The sequence below is a fragment of the Eucalyptus grandis genome, chromosome 3, assembly GCF_016545825.1.
Source record: "Eucalyptus grandis isolate ANBG69807.140 chromosome 3, ASM1654582v1, whole genome shotgun sequence".
NCBI lineage: Eukaryota > Viridiplantae > Streptophyta > Magnoliopsida > Myrtales > Myrtaceae > Eucalyptus > Eucalyptus grandis.
Genome location: NC_052614.1, coordinates 63424271 through 63443476, shown reverse-complemented (window position 1 = coordinate 63443476; position 19206 = coordinate 63424271). Strand labels below are relative to the sequence as shown.

The 19206-nt window shown below is 41.8% G+C and overlaps 2 protein-coding genes and 1 pseudogene across 2 annotated transcripts; 2 read left to right on the top strand and 1 right to left on the bottom strand.

Annotated features, from left to right (window-relative positions):
• The first annotated feature begins 3093 nt into the window (after nucleotides 1-3093).
• LOC120291144 (tetratricopeptide repeat domain-containing protein PYG7, chloroplastic-like) lies at nucleotides 3094-7440 on the top strand. Its single transcript, XM_039308116.1, has 5 exons — nucleotides 3094-3283; nucleotides 3679-3734; nucleotides 4719-5011; nucleotides 5604-5750; nucleotides 6897-7440. The coding sequence occupies exons 1-5, from the start codon at nucleotides 3150-3152 to the stop codon at nucleotides 7176-7178; spliced, it is 912 nt and encodes a 303-aa protein (XP_039164050.1). The 5' UTR covers nucleotides 3094-3149; the 3' UTR covers nucleotides 7179-7440.
• A 4423-nt stretch (nucleotides 7441-11863) lies between these two features.
• Nucleotides 11864-13221, top strand: LOC120292131 (annotated as a pseudogene).
• A 519-nt stretch (nucleotides 13222-13740) lies between these two features.
• On the bottom strand, nucleotides 13741-19206 carry LOC120292044 (FHA domain-containing protein PS1-like). The gene is given in 15 exon segments (XM_039309907.1): nucleotides 13741-14210; nucleotides 14386-14633; nucleotides 14636-14752; nucleotides 14858-14942; nucleotides 14944-14994; nucleotides 15100-15306; nucleotides 15560-15820; nucleotides 16369-16735; nucleotides 17985-18102; nucleotides 18504-18536; nucleotides 18539-18582; nucleotides 18584-18674; nucleotides 18864-18902; nucleotides 18905-18966; nucleotides 18968-19206. Coding segments are annotated over 15 exon segments (2208 nt in total). The 3' UTR covers nucleotides 13741-13964.

Here is a 19206-nt window from a genome sequence, read left to right as displayed (position 1 = left end):
TTGTTGGCCCATTTCTTTAATTGATTGAAACCTAATCACGTCCATTTGTTTGCATGATAAATTGGAAAATCGTTCAAAAAATCTTTAAAAAAATGTTTAATACTTAATTAGCACAATTAAAAGATTTATGACTCTTTTTTTCTTTTTTGTAGAAGTCTAAAATCGAATTGATAAAAGTGAAATAAATAGGAAATCACGGGAAATCAAATCAAATGTGCATAATCAAAATAGATATAGAAAATCAAAGAAAATATCATAAGTATCTCTAAAAAATATTTTAATATTGCTAACATCCCTAATATCGCTAACATTGTTAGAATTTTTAAATAATAAACCACGCCTTCATCTAATAGCTTAAGCTTTTAGAACGTTTGACGGTGATTCCACAAAATCTCATATGGTATCAAGGCGACGGTCTAAGTTCAAATCATTTTGGGCCCCATTTGCCTTCCCAATTAAAAACTTGACTTCCCAATTAAATTTTCACGCTTAGAACTAGAAAAATACCAGACTAAGTGAATCTTTTTGGGCCCTATTTGCCTCCCCAATTAAATTTCCACACTTAGTACTAAACAAAAGACCAAACTAAGCATGAGGGAGAGTGTTAGAACATTTAAATAATAAACTACTAGGGAAAAGATCAAACTAAGTTTGAGGGGTATTAGAACATTTAAATAATAAACTACACATTTATCTAATAGCTTAGGTTTTTAGAACAGTTAACAATGGTTTTACAAAATCCCACAAAAAGTACTTTTATCATTGATATAAATGTCATTGATAATGAAAATATTTTCTATTAATTTATTTTTATAAAATATATAGGTGATTACTTTTATGAAAAGTTTTTCAAGATCATTTATATTTCACCAAACAAATAGATTTGTGTGGAATAACCATTATACAATTATTGCTTAGGAATATATTGATATTGTTTCTCAAATACTAGCAAGGTATAAATTAATTGATACTCTAGTTTAACTCACCAGATATTATCTATTTTGATATGTCCAGTATTGATCATTGTCCTTTAGCTTATAGACAATCACTTTTCTAAGAAGGTTACCTATCTTGATAGAACCCTAGTCGAGCACACTTAGCATTGGATTTTCAATATTAAACAACGTCATTATGTCATTGTAAATGAATTTCAGTTCCACAATCCATTAAAGTTCTCTCCATATTTGATGTGTGACTCGATTCATTTATACCTAGTTCATTATCTTAAAAGTCTACCAACAGATGCATTTTATTTGAGTTTTTTTTTTTTTTTTTTTTTTTTTTTTGCCTCAGCATCTATTCTCTCCCGGCTGGATTCAGTAGTTACAATTATACTTTTTAGTTAAAATTTAAGGTCAGAAAAGATGTTGGTTTCTTTCTGATATAGAGATAATAAAAAAAAATTCATATGTGCAAAGAAAATCCTTTAACATTCAAATTTTCTGGAATTTTGAGGAGAATCACTAAGACTACTGATATACCCTCCTTTATATAAACTTTTAGTAGCTCTTTGCTTACGAAAGTTCACTAAATATTGATAGTAGTTAGATCCACTTGGAAGTAACAAAGAGCTGCTCCAAATCAAACGTATTTGATTTGAGAGAAACCTATTGGTTTAGTTACGTTATAAATTAAAGGTTACTTAGAGTTTACATGGTATCATGTTGTAAAATTAGGCCTGTTTGTTTAAAATTGTTTCTATTCCACGAACAAAAATTTATGTTCTTTTGTTCCAGGAAATAAAAAAAGAACATAAACGTGTTTGGTAAAACTTTTCTTTCTAGGAATAAAAAATCTATTTTTTTGTTCCAGGGAACAAAAACAAGAAATAGAAAAAAGTTGTTTTTTGTTCCTAAGAACAATTCCGAAAAACAATCTTTCTCTCTTCTTTTTTTCTTTTCTTCTTCCTTTTGGTTGGTCGTTGGCCTTGGCTATGGCTGGCAACTAGCCAACGAGGGCCAACAACCTCGCCGGAGATTTGCCAATCCTCGGCGAGGCTGAGCCTCATTATGGTTGGGGGAGGCTTGACCTCGCATTGGCTAGGCGAGCTCAAGCTCATCCAAATCTAGGGAGGCCGACCTCGTGTCACCCGCGCGAGGTCGAGCCTCACCGGTGGCCTCGGTGGCCGGGCGAGCCTCGCCTAGGCGGTGCGAGGTCGGCCTTGCAAGATCTAGACAAGCTTGAGCCTTGTCGGTGGCCTCGGTGGCCGGTGAGCCTCGCCTAGGCGGTGCGAGGTCGGCCTCACAAGATCCGGGCAAGCTCGAGCTCACCTAGCCAAGACGAGGCCGAGCCTCACCGACCGGCGCGAGGCTCGACCTCGCCTGGCCACCGAGGCCACTAGCAAGCTCGTCAGCCCTTGCGGTGGCCTAGCGAGAGCTCCGGCGAGCTCGCCGGACCTCGCCTAGCCGATCACCGACCACCACCATGGTCGGTACCGGTCACAAAGGAGAATGAAGGAAAAAAAAAAAAAAAAAAAAAAAAAAGAAAGAAAAAAAAATGAAAAATATAATAAAAATATTGAAAAATTGAAAGAAATAACAAAATTATACAAGTTTACCAAATGCATTTCTATTTCTAAAGTAAATTCTTTTTGCGATTACCAACCGTATTCTTATATTCAAAAATTGTTCTTAGGAACAAAAAAAAAAAAACTATTTTTATTCAAAAATTGTTTCTGGACTAGAAACGTTCTTAAATGCGCCCTTGTTTATCCGGTGTGTGTGGTACGAAAGAGACGGCCACAATCGATGGGGATTTATCAAGAACTCAAAGCACCTTGAATACACTAAGCAAAGAACATAACAAAAAAGCCTTTAAAATATTGATTGCCGAGGATAAATATTGAATGTGAATTAGAGTATTTTCATTACTAATGATATTTTATTTTTAGATATTTTCGTGAATAATGAAAAAAAAAATTCGTTCATTCATTTTCGTAAATAATATAAATGATTATTTTAATTCGTTCATTTTTTATAAAACAAACAGAAGAGAAATGCATACAAATATGGGAAAGAAAAGAATAAATAAAAAGAATGGGGTTGAATTGGAATTTTAATAAATAAATAAATAAAATACTGAGAACTTGATAATTGGATGGCTCGCTGGCTCGTATCCTTCTGCTTCAACCTCCAGTTGCTGAAGCTCCCATGGCGGACCGCGCTCTCTTATCCCTCTCCCCATCTCCTTCCTTCTCCTCCATCTCCGACCGGATACCACCTTTCCATCCTTCAATCCTTTCGCGCTCGACCATCTTGAAGACCAGGCTCAGAAGAACAATCAGGTAATAAAGTTTAGCACACAAATTTTGGAAAGTGCGAAATACCGTTTCTGCTGTATAATTACGAGCTTGGCATCGCAAGGACTCCCGAATTAAGGCCCCTGCAACTCATTTTGGTCGCACCCATTATGGGTCGTTTCGTGGTTGTGATTTCTTGGCTACTTCAGCTCTTGTTTCGGATCGGACTATGGAAAATACTTGTGACCGTGAAGCCACCTTTGCTATATCTTTGATTAGCAATGTTAGTTTGCATTTTAAACAGCATAAGGACAATTCTTCATCATAGTCTCGCTATATCTTAGATGCCCTTGTTTACTATTCATGGTAAACTATGAGTAATTTCACTTTGCATTAAAGCTGTTAATTTTTATTATTTTTTCCGTCTGTTGTGGATGAAGGCAGATATGTCAAAGTGAATTGACGGCAGAATCACGGTCATTGCCACGGCTGAAGGGTAATGCTTCTTTCTCTCTCTCAACTATAATGCCAAGAATCAAGAACTTGTGATGTCGGAACTGCACTCTGCTATGTTTTCAGAACAGTCTGCTTGAGTATCAGTCTAAATACCACTTTTAGTGTCATGATTCATCCCAGGATATAGGGCTCTTGCTTAGTACTGATGTTGGGACAAGTTGGGGCTTGTAGTTCTGCTGATTCAAATATAGTTGGGATGATTTCAGAGCTTAGGAACTAATGGGTGTAGTATTGTACTTAAAGAGTAGGATACTCTTGCTAACTTTTATGTACAAGGTTATTCCATTTGAAATATCTTTTAAATGGCCATAGTAAATCAAATGCAGTGGGTATACTTGACGGAGATACTTTTTGACCATCGGTGTAATTCCATTTATTGCGCAAATGAGTTCGACCCTGTTTTTGGACTTTGGAGCAGTAATCTCTTAGGATGACAAAATGGAACCCATGGTCTAGTCACCAGCAATGTTCCTGCAGATTCGTCAAGAGACAGACAACAATATTTACTTGTAATTCAGAAACATTAACTATCATTTATTAAGGCTTTCTACATCTTAAAGTTTCCATCTGGTTATTTTAGGGCCTATCTGGACTCTACCTGGATCCACTCATCTTCGCACTGATGTAACTGTTTAAGCTGCAAATGGGTCTAATCCCTTAACTTCTCTGGATTCTCCTATATCTATAGGGATGACTTGAGGGCTTGTGATATTATGTACCACTAATTATCATGCTTTCCCTGGTATTTTTCTCTTTTAAGTTCCTTTAGGTAGTTGGGTGCTAATACGATGCAAGTTCTTGTTTTAATCTCTTTGAGAAGATTAATTTTAGTAAACTGTCTCATTCTGTCATTACCTTTCACATACCTCGTTTCTCTCTTCAACTATGTTTTGATTTCATTGTTTTCTCTCCTGTTAGCTACAGAGATGATCTCATTTTTTCTTTAATTTTACATTTGTTTCAGAGTCTTTGGAGAACCCTTTTATTATCAAAAAGATTTTAAAGGTGAAGGAGCCATCAGTCTGGATATCTGCACTCTCAGTCGGACTTCCCTCTTGGTTGGCTTGTGCACAAGTTGCAGTTGCAAGTGAAACTACTCAAATAAATGCTGTTTATGAGATTGGAGAGTTGTTTGAATTGGGAATCCAACTATCCTATTTGCTTTTGCTCTTGGCCTTGCTTGGTGTGGGTTCTTTCTTTGTCATCCGTCAGGTCTTAGTCCGCAGAGAACTTGACCTTTCTGCTAAAGAGCTGCAGGTGATTTTTTTTTTTTTTTTTTCAGAGTTCATTCCTAGATGGTTTCATGACATTTTTTATACACAGAATAGAGGCCTCTGTTGCATGACTCCTTTATTGAGGTTGGGTAACTTCATCCATAGGACGCGAAATTGGGGTGGGATGGGTATGGTGACGCTTGACTTCACATCAATCATGCTATGTTCATGTTATTATAAATCTGCAACAATACTAAACCATCATAAATTCATAAGAAAATTATAATGTCGCGCATAGAGCGCATTTCTTTTGAGAACACTTAGTTAATGTCTCTTCGTTTCTGCTGGATAGTATTCTAGTCTTATATACTTTTATGCCCTGTCCAATCTTGTCACATCTAGACAAGTGAGACACCGGCACACTACCAGGCCCCTGCACCTCTTATTCTGGTCTTGAGTATCATTGGTTTTGCTTAGTAGCAATTTATTAGAAACTGTTGTGGCATGCCATGTTACTCTTGGATTTGATTGTCTTTGAGCATTTAGTTACAGATGTCATCTTGTGTTTTCCTTTTTCATTTCTTTTTGGCTATTTGCAGAGGATTATCCTATTATGTTCCCTTTTTTTACTACAGGAGCAAGTAAGAAGTGGTGATGCTAGTGCAACTGAGTTATTCGAACTGGGTGCAGTGATGCTAAGAAGGAAAGTTTACCCAGCCGCAACTAAGTACTTGCTTCAGGCAATTGAAAAATGGGATGGAGATGATCAAGATCTTGCACAGGTACTAAGTCGTTGTAATACTTAATTAGAAGGACAAGTCTTGGTTCTTAATCAACTACAGTTTTTTCCTCTTGCCATCCTTCTCTATGTGTGTTTTTTTCATGTTGATTCTTTGAGACATTGGAAACTAGGGGTGCTTGGTTACCGATCCGGTCCGATTCCAAGGTGGAACCAGGAGGACTGGTTCCCAATTAGGAACCAGGTAGGTGGTCCGGTTTGGTCCAATGGAACCGGTCACTTTTTTTTTTCCCACTACTCGATGCCTTATGTTATGAAGAAGTATATAATAAATAAATAAATAAATAAAAACCTGGTCACTTTTTTTTTTTGAAGAAATTAAAAGATATATATAGTCAGTCCGGTCCCGTTTCCCTTGGAATCTGGAACCTGTAACCGGACTGCCCAGACACCAATTCCACTTTAAGGAACTGAGAACCGGACTGACACTTCCAGCAACCGAACCAAACTGGCTGGCTTGGTCAGGTTTGGGCAATCCGTTTTGTATGCTCCTATTGGAAACTTACCAAAGTCTTGGTTAAATGACGTTTAGAAGAGGCTATAGATAGAAGGCCATCTATTTGAGCTTCTGGTTTTGCTTTACTGTTGAAGTTTTCTATAATGTATAAGCTTCCTTTGACTAGTTACCATTATCTGAATAGGCCTTGAAAATAGACTGGAATAGAAGCTCGTGCAGCGTAGGTAGGTTAGTGGAAAAAGATTAACTTTAAAGGTGCATAAAAGGATAAAAAGCCTATTCTATGATAGATTTTTCTTGCTTCCTTCATAGCAGCACTCCTGAGCTTCGTACTGTTCCCCAAAATAGACATTCCACAACTAGAGATCCTCTCTGTTAACTCTTTGTGCGGTCAACTGAATCCAGGAACCATTCATTTGACGTGTAAGCTTTTTACGTTGTGGCCTGAATGCACATGTACTCCATTTCTTCCTGATTATTTAGATATCATTTGAGCTTTGTGCAAGTAATGCTGATATCTATCACACAGCCAAGCATAGAAGTTTGCATTTCAAACTAATGAGAAAATACATAAGATTTTCTTGACGTTAATCATAACTCCTTGGGCATCTAGATAAACTGGGGCTCTTCTGGTCCATTTTCTGGGTCTGTAATTTGGTTTCCACATGTCAGGTATACAATGCCCTCGGTGTTAGTTATGTTCGAGATGGCAAGCTTGAGAAAGGAATTACGCAATTTGAAACTGCAGTGAAGCTTCAACCGGGATATGTGACAGCTTGGAACAACCTTGGTGATGCATATGAAAAGAAGAAAGACTTGAAGTCTGCTCTTAAGGCATTTGAAGAGGTGCTACTTTTTGACCCTAATAATAAGGTAGCTAGACCACGGCGGGACACGTTAAAAGAACGTGTGACCATGTACAAAGGAGTTCCCGTGAAATCAAAAGAGAGATGATTGTGATTGATGGGACCAACGTCGGCTTTTTTTTCTATGAGTTGGTATGATCTTTCTTTTGAATTCATCTGATGTCATCCAATTTTGGGACAGAGTATTTCTTGACACGAAAAGGGCCGCCACCATAAATTTGTGATCGTACCATAGGGATCAAAACCAGCCTCCTGTTAAAAAACTCCGCACTTCAATCATTGGAAAGGCAGAAATTAAGCGTTTATCTCAGCTCATCAGATTGTTTGTAATGGGTGGCAGCTTCTGGCGACCCACTCTCTTTGTTTTAATGGTTTCAAAGTCAAAATTTTGGGTTGCTTCCTGAATGATTTTGTTCGTAAGAATGGCAGTGTTGACAAATTTCCTTTCTTCTTTTAGCCAGAAAGTCTCTAGTCTCAACGAATGTGATTGTAGAAGGTTGAAGTCTCTCATCACATGTCGTCACTGCATGTGTCACCTCTTTGAAATACATGTTTTGTTTCGGAGCGGCTGCGTCCAACAGAACAGCCTTGCCAAAATGCCATCTTTCTTAATCAGTGAAGGCCATCGGTGTGTCGGTAGTTTGACCTCGAGGAGAAGAAATAAAGCTGCTTGCGTGAAGGGCTGAAGTGTGGCCTCGTGGCCTTGCTGTTTAATTCGGCCTCTCGCAAATTCTATTATCGGTTCCTCGGTTTCTGGGTTTTTAGCGTCCCTACGTCCATTCATGAGATCTTTTCTTGGGAAGTTCAAAATTCATTTCATCTTGCGAAGTAGTGTTTGGCCACCACAAAAGCCATACTATTCCAAAACTCACAATTTCATCTTGTACATGAAGATAAAATATAATGTGTACAGACACTTTTTAAGTGTCTTTACAATTAGGGGTGAGCATGATCCGGGTTAAGCTGGTTTACCCCAAACCTTAGAATCAACTCACACAAAGATTGGTTCTCAATTTTTGGATTGAAACCGATCCTATTAAGTTTGGAACCAAGGACCGAACGGACTTTCAGTGGGTTTGGTTCGGTTCAAAGTCAACCGGGACCAATCGATAATTTATTTATTTCATTTTTTATATTCTCTAAAAAGTCAACTGAGGATCGGACCAACTCAATAGGTTTGGTTCGATTTCAGGGTCAACCTAGGACTAATCGATAATTTTTTATTTTATTTTTTTCTTACTCCATGAAAAAACAATCAAGGACTGGACCGACCCAATAGATTTAGTGACGGCGAGATCAGCTAAGAGAGGCAAGCGACAAGTGTCGAGTGGGGTGAGCGTCGAGCGTTGAGCAAGGAACAACAAGCCGAGGTGAGCATCGAGTGGCGAGTGGCGAGCGGCACGAGTAACCTAAAACAAGTGAGGCAAGTGTCGAGTGGCAAGTGGAGAAATTATTTCTTTCGATTTTAGCAAATTGAAAACTAAAAAACAAATAAGATAGAAGAGAACAAGTACAAAAAAAGGATGCCGTGAAAAGTTATTTATGCCCTTTTGAACTTACAAAACATTTTCATTCTTTATAAATTATGGTTGTTGATGCCATAAAAGACATTAAAAGATTTAAGTTATTTAAAAATAGTGTGAAATTACTTGAACTCGTCGGGAGTATTTGGGGTTGTTGATGTCGTTTATTTTAGGGTTTTTATATAAAAATTATAAATAATATATTAGATATATAATATATATAGAATCAGGGTTGGTTCGGGTTGGACCAACTTTAAACTCGCAGAATCAAATATCAACCCGCACGGCGTTGGTCCAAAAATTCCAGGACCAATGACCGATCTAGTCTCTTTAGGAATCGGACTAGGACCGGCAGGATTGAACCGATCCAAGGTTGGTCCAAGGCTAACTCTAGACCGATGCTCACCCCTATTCACAACATCTTGAAATGGCCGCGGGTTCCCAACACACAAAAACACGCACTCCTTGAAACTTGAATCCTAAAGGATAAAGGATTGTGCAGAAGTCTTGACACCATCAAGATCTGCACATCACACTTCACCAAATGCGTTGCTACTTCGGCACTCGGTTGAAGGACATGGCCACGACGGCGGGAAGTAAGACAAACCTCCCACGGCTCTAATTTTGCACGTGGGTTTCGCTCAGTCATCACTTCCACATCCTGCTTCTGACTGTAGCGCCACCAACTTGACAACTTGCTCTATTAGAAAACTACAGAATCCTCCCCACGAGGCAGGGGTTGGTAATAATTACAATCGGAATCACCGTCGTAATCCTTCCGGCGGCAACCCGGACGAGGTTCGAATTTTCATTTTTGGGTGGGGGGGCGGCAACCATAGCTTCTTTTGACGTTCAAGACGCCTCATGATACAGGGTTGTATTTTCTATGTCGCAACGCTTCGCGAGATCTTCAAAGATGTAGATGTGAACACTACTGCCTAAAGTCAAAACGAAATTTTCTATCGTGTCCTAAAAGAGTCTCTATGGCCAGATGCCAAAATCACTGGCCAGCGTCGAAAGTTACACCGAAACACGTCGTGAAGCTCCTACCGGTCAACCCGAGGCCCCCCGCCCCGAAATCGGAACTCTCCCTCGGACAGAGTCAGCAGGTTGACCTCAAAGTTGGCATCTTTTAATCTTTACAAGTTTACAACGACCCCTCCACGCAGCGAGATGAATCTCGCGCACATGTTCTCGGTTTCGCTTCCATGCAACACGTCCCCTTACTTCATGGAAGCAAGCTGTCAAGCGTCACAGAGAGAGAGAGAGAGAGAGAGAGAGAGAGAGAGAGAGTTTGAGAGAGAGTCGTTGAAAATCGCAGAGGCGTAGCTTCCTGGTAGTCCTCCACTCCACGCAGCTCCCCATTAAAGAAAAGCTCCGGAGCATCATAATGTCCCCCCCCCTGTCCCCACAATTATTAGCAATTTTCTATTGCGCACACTCGCGACTCGAAGGAAGGAAGGAAGGAAGGAAGGAAGGAGCGGGGGAACAAATACAGGGAAGCTGGTCAAAATGCCTCCCGATAAAGACAGATATGACGGGATGTGAACGAACCGGTTGTCCTGTGGCGAAGCGGTCGGACCCACTTCCACGTCCAATCTGACGTCATCCCTCGAGCTTGGCCCCGCCGGTAACCAAACCCGGTCTCGATCCGAGCCTGACCCTCTTGCGTTGGTGGGTTCAAGATCGTCAAGATCGGTGCTTTGGGTGGAGTGCCGATTCTTCATGGACGGCAAGGATCGATTTTGACCTCGCGACCTCGGTTGAGTTGGTGTGTACTGTACTGCGTCTCTTCTCTTTGCCCGAAAGGCGTGTGCTCCGCTCGGCCTTTTTATCTATCGGTTTTAAGCGGTTCTTGAATTTGGCTTTTACGACCGCCCCCTGCCTTTCTCTCTCGCCTCATCTCTCTCTCTAGAAATACAGCGACCCGAATCGGAATAGACGCCCGAGAGGATCTGGGGAAAGATTTCGATCCCCTGTAAGTCCCCTTTTCTCGTTCATCGCTCGCATCTCTTGTTAGGGTTCTTCCTGGGTTCCTGATGTGATGATGAGGAGATTGTTCCTTCCCTCTTTAGCTGGGAGCTAGAACGCTTTGTTTTTGTATGTCTTCGGGGTTCTGTGGAACGTGGGATTTTTTGTGCTGTTTGAGCTCTGTGAAGTGTTTTAGCTGTTTCGTCTATCGATCTTGATTATCATGATGAGTTGGGTCGTTCTCTGGGTTTGGTCACCGCCGCCAGCACCGTACGGATTTTTGTTAAGATTTATTTTCGTTTTCGAAATGAAATTTGGGGTGTCCTAAGTGCTTCATGGACATTAGAAGGAGTTGCTAATTTTCCTTGTAATTTTGAGTTTAATTTAATTCTGTTATTTGGGATTATGAGTATGAATTAGAAAGAAACCTGGGACGCATGATGTGGAGGCGACTCGAGTGCAAACTACACTGAATTGGAGGGTGCTTCCTGTGCTTCAGAGGGTTGCGTAAGTTAGAGATGACTGGTGATTTGTCATGGGGAGATGCTTGTTTTTTCGCTATGATTAGTTGATTTGTGAAAACGCGCCTGGAGAACACTGTGTATAGTCAAATGTGTGAAATGAATTGTGGATCAAATTCTTGCTTGCATCGCCCTTCCGGCAGAATGTTATTCTTTATGAACCCCGGATCATATGTTTAAATGGGATTACTATTGGGGCAAAAACATGATCTAGTTCTTTTGTTTGTATTGATGCTTTTTCAAAGACGATTTTGCATGCAATTTTTAACAGAAATTCTCTGGTGGTCAGCTTTTATTTGGCGGTGATCTTCGATTCGTGATGGACTTAAAGATGGATCTCGAAGAGAGGTTACGTGCTGAAACCTGGGGGAAGCCTTCCTCTGTGAATGATTTACCCCAACGTGTTCCCCTGACCGGCAGACACAATTCCCGAATTTCACCTCACACAAGAATCTGCAAAAGCGGGAAGATCAAGATCCTTCAATCTCAAATTACGGCATGAGGATCGAACCTTCATTCTCTGAATTTAATCGTCCTTCTGAATGCCAGCCACCTCTTCCCAGCAACCCCATTAGTCAAGATCGAGGTGTCCAGATGAATGATATACTCCAACTCGGTAAGACCCAAGAGTGGGACCCAAAAGCGATGCTGAATAATCTCTCCTTCCTGGAACAGAAGATTCATCAGCTTCAGGAATTAGTGCACGCTATTGTTGGAAGGAGAGGGCCAGTTTTGGGACGACCGGATGAGCTGGTGGCACAGCAACAGCAACTCATAACTGCCGATCTCACTTCAATAATCATCCAGCTGATCTCTACTGCTGGTAGTCTTCTACCATCAGTGAAGAACTCCCCTTTCTTCAGCATCCACGCCACCCATCAGGCAGCTCGGTCAGCTTGGTGGGATTTTAAATAATTCTGGATCTGGAATTGGTCTCGACAGCAATCTTGTGCTCCCAAGTCAAGGCGGAAGCAAAGTCCCTGATCAGTCTAACCAGGTTGATCCAATGGATCAATCCGCTATCGATAATCTGGAGGATCATGAATCAAAAGATGATGAAGATGGGGATGAGGGGGAAAATCTTCCTCCGGGATCTTTGAGATCTTACAACTAGAGAAAGAAGAGATCCTCGCACCACATACTCACTTTTGTACCATATGTGGGAAGGGATTTAAGAGGGATGCTAATTTACGCATGCACATGAGAGGTCATGGGGATGAATACAAAACACCTGCAGCACTAGCGAAACCCCACAAGGAAGCTGGTTCTGAAATGATGCTCATCAAGAGGTATTCCTGTCCATATGCGGGTTGTAAGCGGAACAAGGATCATAAAAGTTTCAACCTCTGAAGACGATATTGTGTGTCAAAAATCATTACAAGAGAACTCACTGTGACAAGAGCTATACGTGCAGTCGTTGCAATACCAAGAAGTTTTCGGTCATTGCTGACCTTAAAACGCACGAGAAGCACTGTGGGAAAGATAAATGGCTTTGTTCCTGCGGCACTACATTCTCCAGGAAAGACAAACTTTTGGACACATCACTCTCTTCCAAGGCCACACCCCAGCGATTCCTTTGACGAGAACAAGGGCGGGCTATCTTTGCAAGGAGAACATAATGAAGACACAAACAAAGTTGGTAATGTGAGTTTCAGTTTCGGCTCCAGCACTCCTAGTTCAGGTGGAGTTCAGAATATCATGGAAGATGTCAAAGGGAATGTTGATGATCCATCGAGTTTCTTTTCCCCTTTGAGTTTCGAGGCCAGTAACTTCGGTGGGTTTAATGAGTTCACGCGATCTGCTTTTGATGATTCGGAAGGCGCGTTCTCATTTCTCCTTCAAGCATCTTGTAATTACACTCAGAAAAATGGAGGTCAGTCGAGTTCTAATAATCTAGAGTAACGGTGTCGACAGAGCATGCGCCAGGGTTTGTGAGTTTCATCTTTCTTTCGCAATTGTAGAACGAGGTGGCCTGATTTTAGTGACTGAGCTTTAATAAACTCCTGCTTACTGATAGCTTTCGTCTGTACTCTATGGTCTGTTGGATTGATTTCGGATGTTGTAAGAGTCAGAGATGTGCTTCATTTCCTGTGAATCCATTTGCACCCTTTATTTTCCTTGTACCTTCTTATAGTTGTTTTCAATCTTGTAATCTGTTCTTTATCCACGCGTTTGAAATAAAATAATATGCTAGAAGCTATGGTAATCTCATTCGACATCCCTAATGTCATCCTAATGGTTAGGGTAATATTTACTATCCAACCTCATCAGTCAATCCCGACGACTAGGGTAACCATAAGCTAAGTCACATCTAGAGGTCCATCTAGCGTGGTGTGACAGGTTCCACCACACATTCGATCTAGACAAGACGAATATGATTTGATCAAATGATATGCTTGAGGATAAGGATGTGGGCTCTCCATCTACCTGCTGCATTGATATTTTTGGACTAGATCATTTTCGGGAGACAGATTTGCAAACAGCTGGCCTTATTTTTTCCCGAAAATCGCTGGGCCACCCATCAAGGTTCTCATCAATGCTCTAGAAGCGCTAGATAGCAACAGCTTTAAAGTTTGCTCATTTTATCCTCCTAGTTGCCAAATAGAGTACTTGATGTCGATTGGGACACTAAATGGCCAGCCAAGAGACAACTATTCATCTCATATCAACAAGTGCCTAATTCACCACATTTCACCATCATCGGAGACATGACAGATCATGTGCCGACAATGTCACGTGAAATTCTTTTTTTTTTTTTTTTTTTTAGCTAGTAAGTTTTGAAAAAGCACATCTAGATTCAACTTTGAGTGCATCCTCGGCAAAACAAGGTGTTGAGATTTCAAAAAACGATGGCGTTACTCAACCAACCGATCGGATTTGCTGCCCGTACTGAGAATTGTGCAGGAGAATGAGCTTCAATCCACTCAGGCCTTCTCCTCGTGCGGATTTCTTTGATGGGCGTGAATAGTACTTCTCTTTCAGAACAACATCGTCCAAGCACGACCAAGTCTGTCCTCTGGGAGAACTATCTGCCCACAAGAACCTGTCGGAGAAGGGATTCACCAAACTCTCGCGAAATTCTTGAGCAGTCTCACATAGTATACCCTGAAACAAGCAGCAAAGTACGGTTAAAGTTGGACTGTTTTCTAATGTTTCGATAGCTGCAAGCACAAGTGCATGTCTTTGGAGTATGAGTGAGGGAGCAAGCGAGTGAGTATGAGTGCGTGCACAAGTGCATGTGTTTGAGGAGTAGAGATGCGGCCACATGCAAGAGCAATACCTCTGCCATGGCTTTAATTTTAAGCGAGATATCATTGCTAAGGAGGACGAGCTGTCCATTGGGGTTGGTTTTCCTATAGAAGAGTGCAGATTCAAGGACGTGGTCTTCTGTGGTGGGCGAAATGATATCCATTACACTCCCCCCAGGTGTAGCAGCAGAAAAAGTCGCGCTCACATCGCCAAATATACAACGAGGAGTAGCAGGAGGTGTTGGCGCAACTGACATTCCTTTCCTCCATGGACCTTTGCGTGAATCCACCATTTCAAATTAACCATAGTATCTTCTATCCACTCTAAAGCTGAAGAGACCTCAGTTGTCCTTCTGAAAACGCTAGCACGTCGCTTCAGACAGTCCAGCTCTCTTATGACTGATAAAGGGAAATTGTGGCAGTTTGTTAATGAAGATATGAACTTATGGTTACATAGTTTCAAAAAATAAACTGAGCATTGAGTAGTCGGGATACAATCTTTACCAATTCGTGGAATGAATAACTGAGTCTCTTTCAGACCCTGCAGAAGCTGCAATGACTTCATCGACTCCTTGTTGAGAAAAGAGGTGAGTATCGACAACCATGATCCAACTCTTGTTTGGCTCGCCATAAGATTTGTTCTGCAAATTACCCTTTTATTATTTATGTTTATTCACGGAAACTTTGGTCGATAAGATGAAAGAAAATACAGAATCAAAGCTAAAGAAGATTTTATGTCAACTTACAGCAGACAAAGCAGAGACTTTCCTTCCCAGTGATCGAACACCATCAACAGAAAGACCACTTTTCATTGCACCTCCTGAAGCTGTTGATTGACTGCCGGACCTGACATTCAAGGACTTAAAAGCCGACCTTTCTGCTCCTGCTTCAAGCCCAACTCTCTTCTTAGTCTTGAAGAACTTCCAGAGGCACGTCTGGCCATTTTCTGCCCTCTGAGACCCTCAGGGGTCTGATTCTCTTTATCCGTAGAAAACATCCTCCTCATTGCAGATATTGGCCATAGGAGAGAGCTTTGAAGAGGATCTTCTAAATGATTCTGCAGGTCTAGCCTCTGCTACTTCCATCTTATCTTCTTCAAGGATTTAAGTAGACGGGTATTTGGCGTTAAGTTCTCCTTGTCTGGAGTAAATCTCTTCCTCTTCCCCATCTAAACTTAAAACGGAACCGCACTCAATTGGTTTCGTTATTATCCTGGCTATGTTGCTTGTTTCTAGAAGCAGTAGCAGCACTTTTGGTCATTCCTTTTCTTCTGTTTGTCTGAAGCTGCAGAACAGTACTGGGCTTCCCTCTTCTTGACCAAATGCTCGAGCATTTTGATTTTGTGCAAGACTGTCCTAAAGGGCTGCTTTCTTTACCACTTTCAGACAGCCTCCCAGTAACAGATCCATATTGTGGCCTCTGGTTCTCATCATTAAGATGCTGATCAGTGGTCTCAGTAGGATTTCCCTATCAGACTCAGATGACGTTATTGTATCAGCTAAAGACTTTGCAAAGTGATGGCTCAAAGTATCTCCATCTTCTTGGTTGTCTATATGTGTGACTTGATTTGGCTTTCTTCACGAATTTCAACAGCAGAACTGCAGCCTTTTCTAGGTCGTGCATCATCTATCAACATGGATGTAAAAGGGTTTCCGCTCTTTCCTGAGAGTCCTAGTCTTTCCTCCAGAAGAAAGCGATCAATGTATTAAATGGTTGTTCTGCATTATCCTCTTGCCCTAACTGTTGATTTTCCATCTCTGAAAAATCTCTGGACAGGATGAACAGGGATAATAAGGAGCAGAAGGATGGCTCAAGCTGTCTCCTACTTCACTGTCTATTGATAGGGTGCACTTGCTTTCTTCAAAAGTTCAGCTACTAAACAGTTCTCCGGATCATCATGCGCTGATCTCATGCTTCCTTCATCTGCAGACACTAATTCAGTGGCAATGCCAACTTCCATACTCCATTTTTCTTCGTTGAACTTCTGGTTGCCTTCAAAGTTTCAGCTACCGAACAGTTCTCAGATCATCATGAGCTGATCTGATGCTTCCTTCATCTGCAGACACTAATTCAGCGGCAATGCCAACTTCCATACTCCACTTTTCTCCATTGAACTTCCAGTTGTCTTCAAAATCTTCAGCTACTAAACAGTTCTCGAGATCATCATGCGCTGATCTTATGCTTCCTTCATCTGCAGACACTAATTCAGTGGCAATGCCAACTTCCGTACTCCATCTTTCTTCATTGAACTTCTGGCTGTCTCCAAAAGCTTCAGCTACTGAACAGTTCTCCAGATCATCATCTGCTGATCTTATGCTTCCTTCGTCTGCAGACACTAATTCAGTGGCATTGCCAACTTCCAGCCCATTTTTCTTCATTGAACTTCTGGTTGTCTCCCACAAGCTTCAGCTACTGAACAGTGCCTCCCAGATCATCATGTGCTGATCTTATGCTTCCTTCGCCTGCAGACACTAATTCTGGTGGCAATGCCAACTTCCGCACTACATTTTCTTCATTAAACTTCTGGTTGTCTTCACAAGCTTCAGCTACTAAACAGTTCTCCAGATCATCATGTGCCGATCTCATGCTTCCCCTTCATCTGCAGACACTAATTCGGTGGCAATGCCAACTTCCGTACTCCATTTTCTTCATTGAACTTCTGGTTGTCTCCCCACAAGCCAGCTACTGGGAACAGTTCTCCAGATGATCATGTGCTGATCTTATGCTTCCTTCGTCTGCAGACACTAATTCGGTGGCAATGCCAACTTCCGCACTACATTTTTCTTCATTAAACTTCTGGTTGTCTTCACAAGCTTCAGCTACTAAACAGTTCTCCAGATCATCATGTGCTGATCTCATGCTTCCTTCATCTGCAGACACTAATTCGGTGGCAATGCCAACTTCCGTACTCCATTTTCTTCATTGAACTTCTGGTTGTCTTCACAAGCTTCAGCTACTAAACAGTTCTCCAGATCATCATGTGCTGATCTCATGCTTCCTTCATCTGCAGACACTAATTCGGTGGCAATGCCAACTTCCGTACTCCATTTTTCTTCATTGAACTTCTGGTTTGTCTTCACAAGCTTCAGCTACTGAACAGTTCTCCAGATCATCATGTGCTGATCTCATGCTTCCTTCGTCTGCAGACACTAATTCAGTGGCAATGCCAACTTCCGTACTCCATTTTCTTCATTGAACTTCCGATTGTCTACAAAAGCTTCAGCTACCACAGTTCTCCAGATCATCATGCGCTGATCTTATGCTTCCTTCATTCGCAGACACTAATTCAGTGGCAATGCCAACTTCTGTACTCCATTTTTCTTCATTGAACTTCCGGCTGTCTTCAAAAGCTTCAGCTACTAAACAGTTCTCCAGATCATCATGCGCTGACTATGCTTCCTTTATTTGCAGACACTCACTTAGTGGTAAGCAACTTCCGTACTCCATTTTTCTTTCATTAAACTTCTGGTTGTCTACGCTGAAATAAAATTTAAAAAGGGCGGTAAGAAGATTCATAGCTCAGTTTGCAGATACCAGCAAGCATGAAAATCGTCCACTGCTTTTGAGCCTAATCCTGCATCAGTTTCTTTTTCACCATAAGTGGAAGCATATGGATTCTCAGAATTCAGACCACATGGACTCTGATTCCTTCGCAGGCAATTCTTCACAATCATCAAGAGCTAGAGCTTCAACCCTTTCAATAATGATTCGGGTGAGTGTATCCTTATTCTCATCTTGGAAGCTGAATCCTGTTCATAAACAGAGCAAGTAAAGAAGAATATTCAACTGAGGAAAGAAAACAGTCAACTTCTTCAATGGATTTTTGTCAAATATTTTCTGCCCTTCTCTAACACAACTATCATTTCAAGCATAGATTATTATCACCTGATGTACATGCTCCTCATCTTCCAGGACAAATGAGCTTTCCAAGTCGTCATCATCTTCACATCCACCTCCAGAGAATCCTCATCCTATCAGAAATCGAGAAAGGAAGAGAATGAGAAAGTGCGTGACATCATAGAAATAATGACAAACGATTGGCATGCATTTCTCTGATGTCAAGAGAACAAAACAGAATTTCACACCACGTTCCTCTTCTACTTTTTCCTCGTCAATCACTAAATCTTCCTCTTCTTCTCTTCATCGGCACCCGATGCATCCAACGCCGAAACGAACGGGTTCGGAAATCATATGCACGGCTCAGAGGTGCCCAGTGCAGTCTATACACTGGTCGACCCGCCGACACGCAATGTGTCGCCCCCGCTCAGCTCCACCACAACTCCAGGCTCAATCCTCTTCTCGGAAACCCAAGTCCCATGCACTAAATCAAAAAAAAAAAACGACCATCAAAAGTAAAAATTTGACATCCGAATCCGCATTTGCGCTCGTGCACTCAACCACGGTTAGCCCTAACGGCTGGAAATCCGCCACTATCTTCCGCCGAACAAAAAACCTTGCACAGCACCTACCTCCGCAGCCAAAAACGAAGGAGAGAGCAATCGATGAATACCTGAAGACAAGTCCACGACGGAGAGCTTCCGCCGCGACGGATCGAATGAATCTGGAGGTGGAACCTGCTGATGCTGGGGTGCGTCAACATGATGTGGCAGTCGGTGCCGACCGACGATCAGCATCTCGCCTCGGCCTCCCGGCCGCCCGCCGCGGTCTTCGCGCCGTCCGCCTGTCGCGGGCGGGCGGGGCCCCGGCGGCGGCGGCGGCGCGGCGACGGAGGAGGGGGCTTGTCGACGACGAAAGATGTTCTTGAGGACGGCGCCGTTCTTGACGACGGTGAACACGGGGATGCAGGGCTCGCCGTCTCCGTCGATTGTCGCGCGTTCTCCGGGGACGGCCAT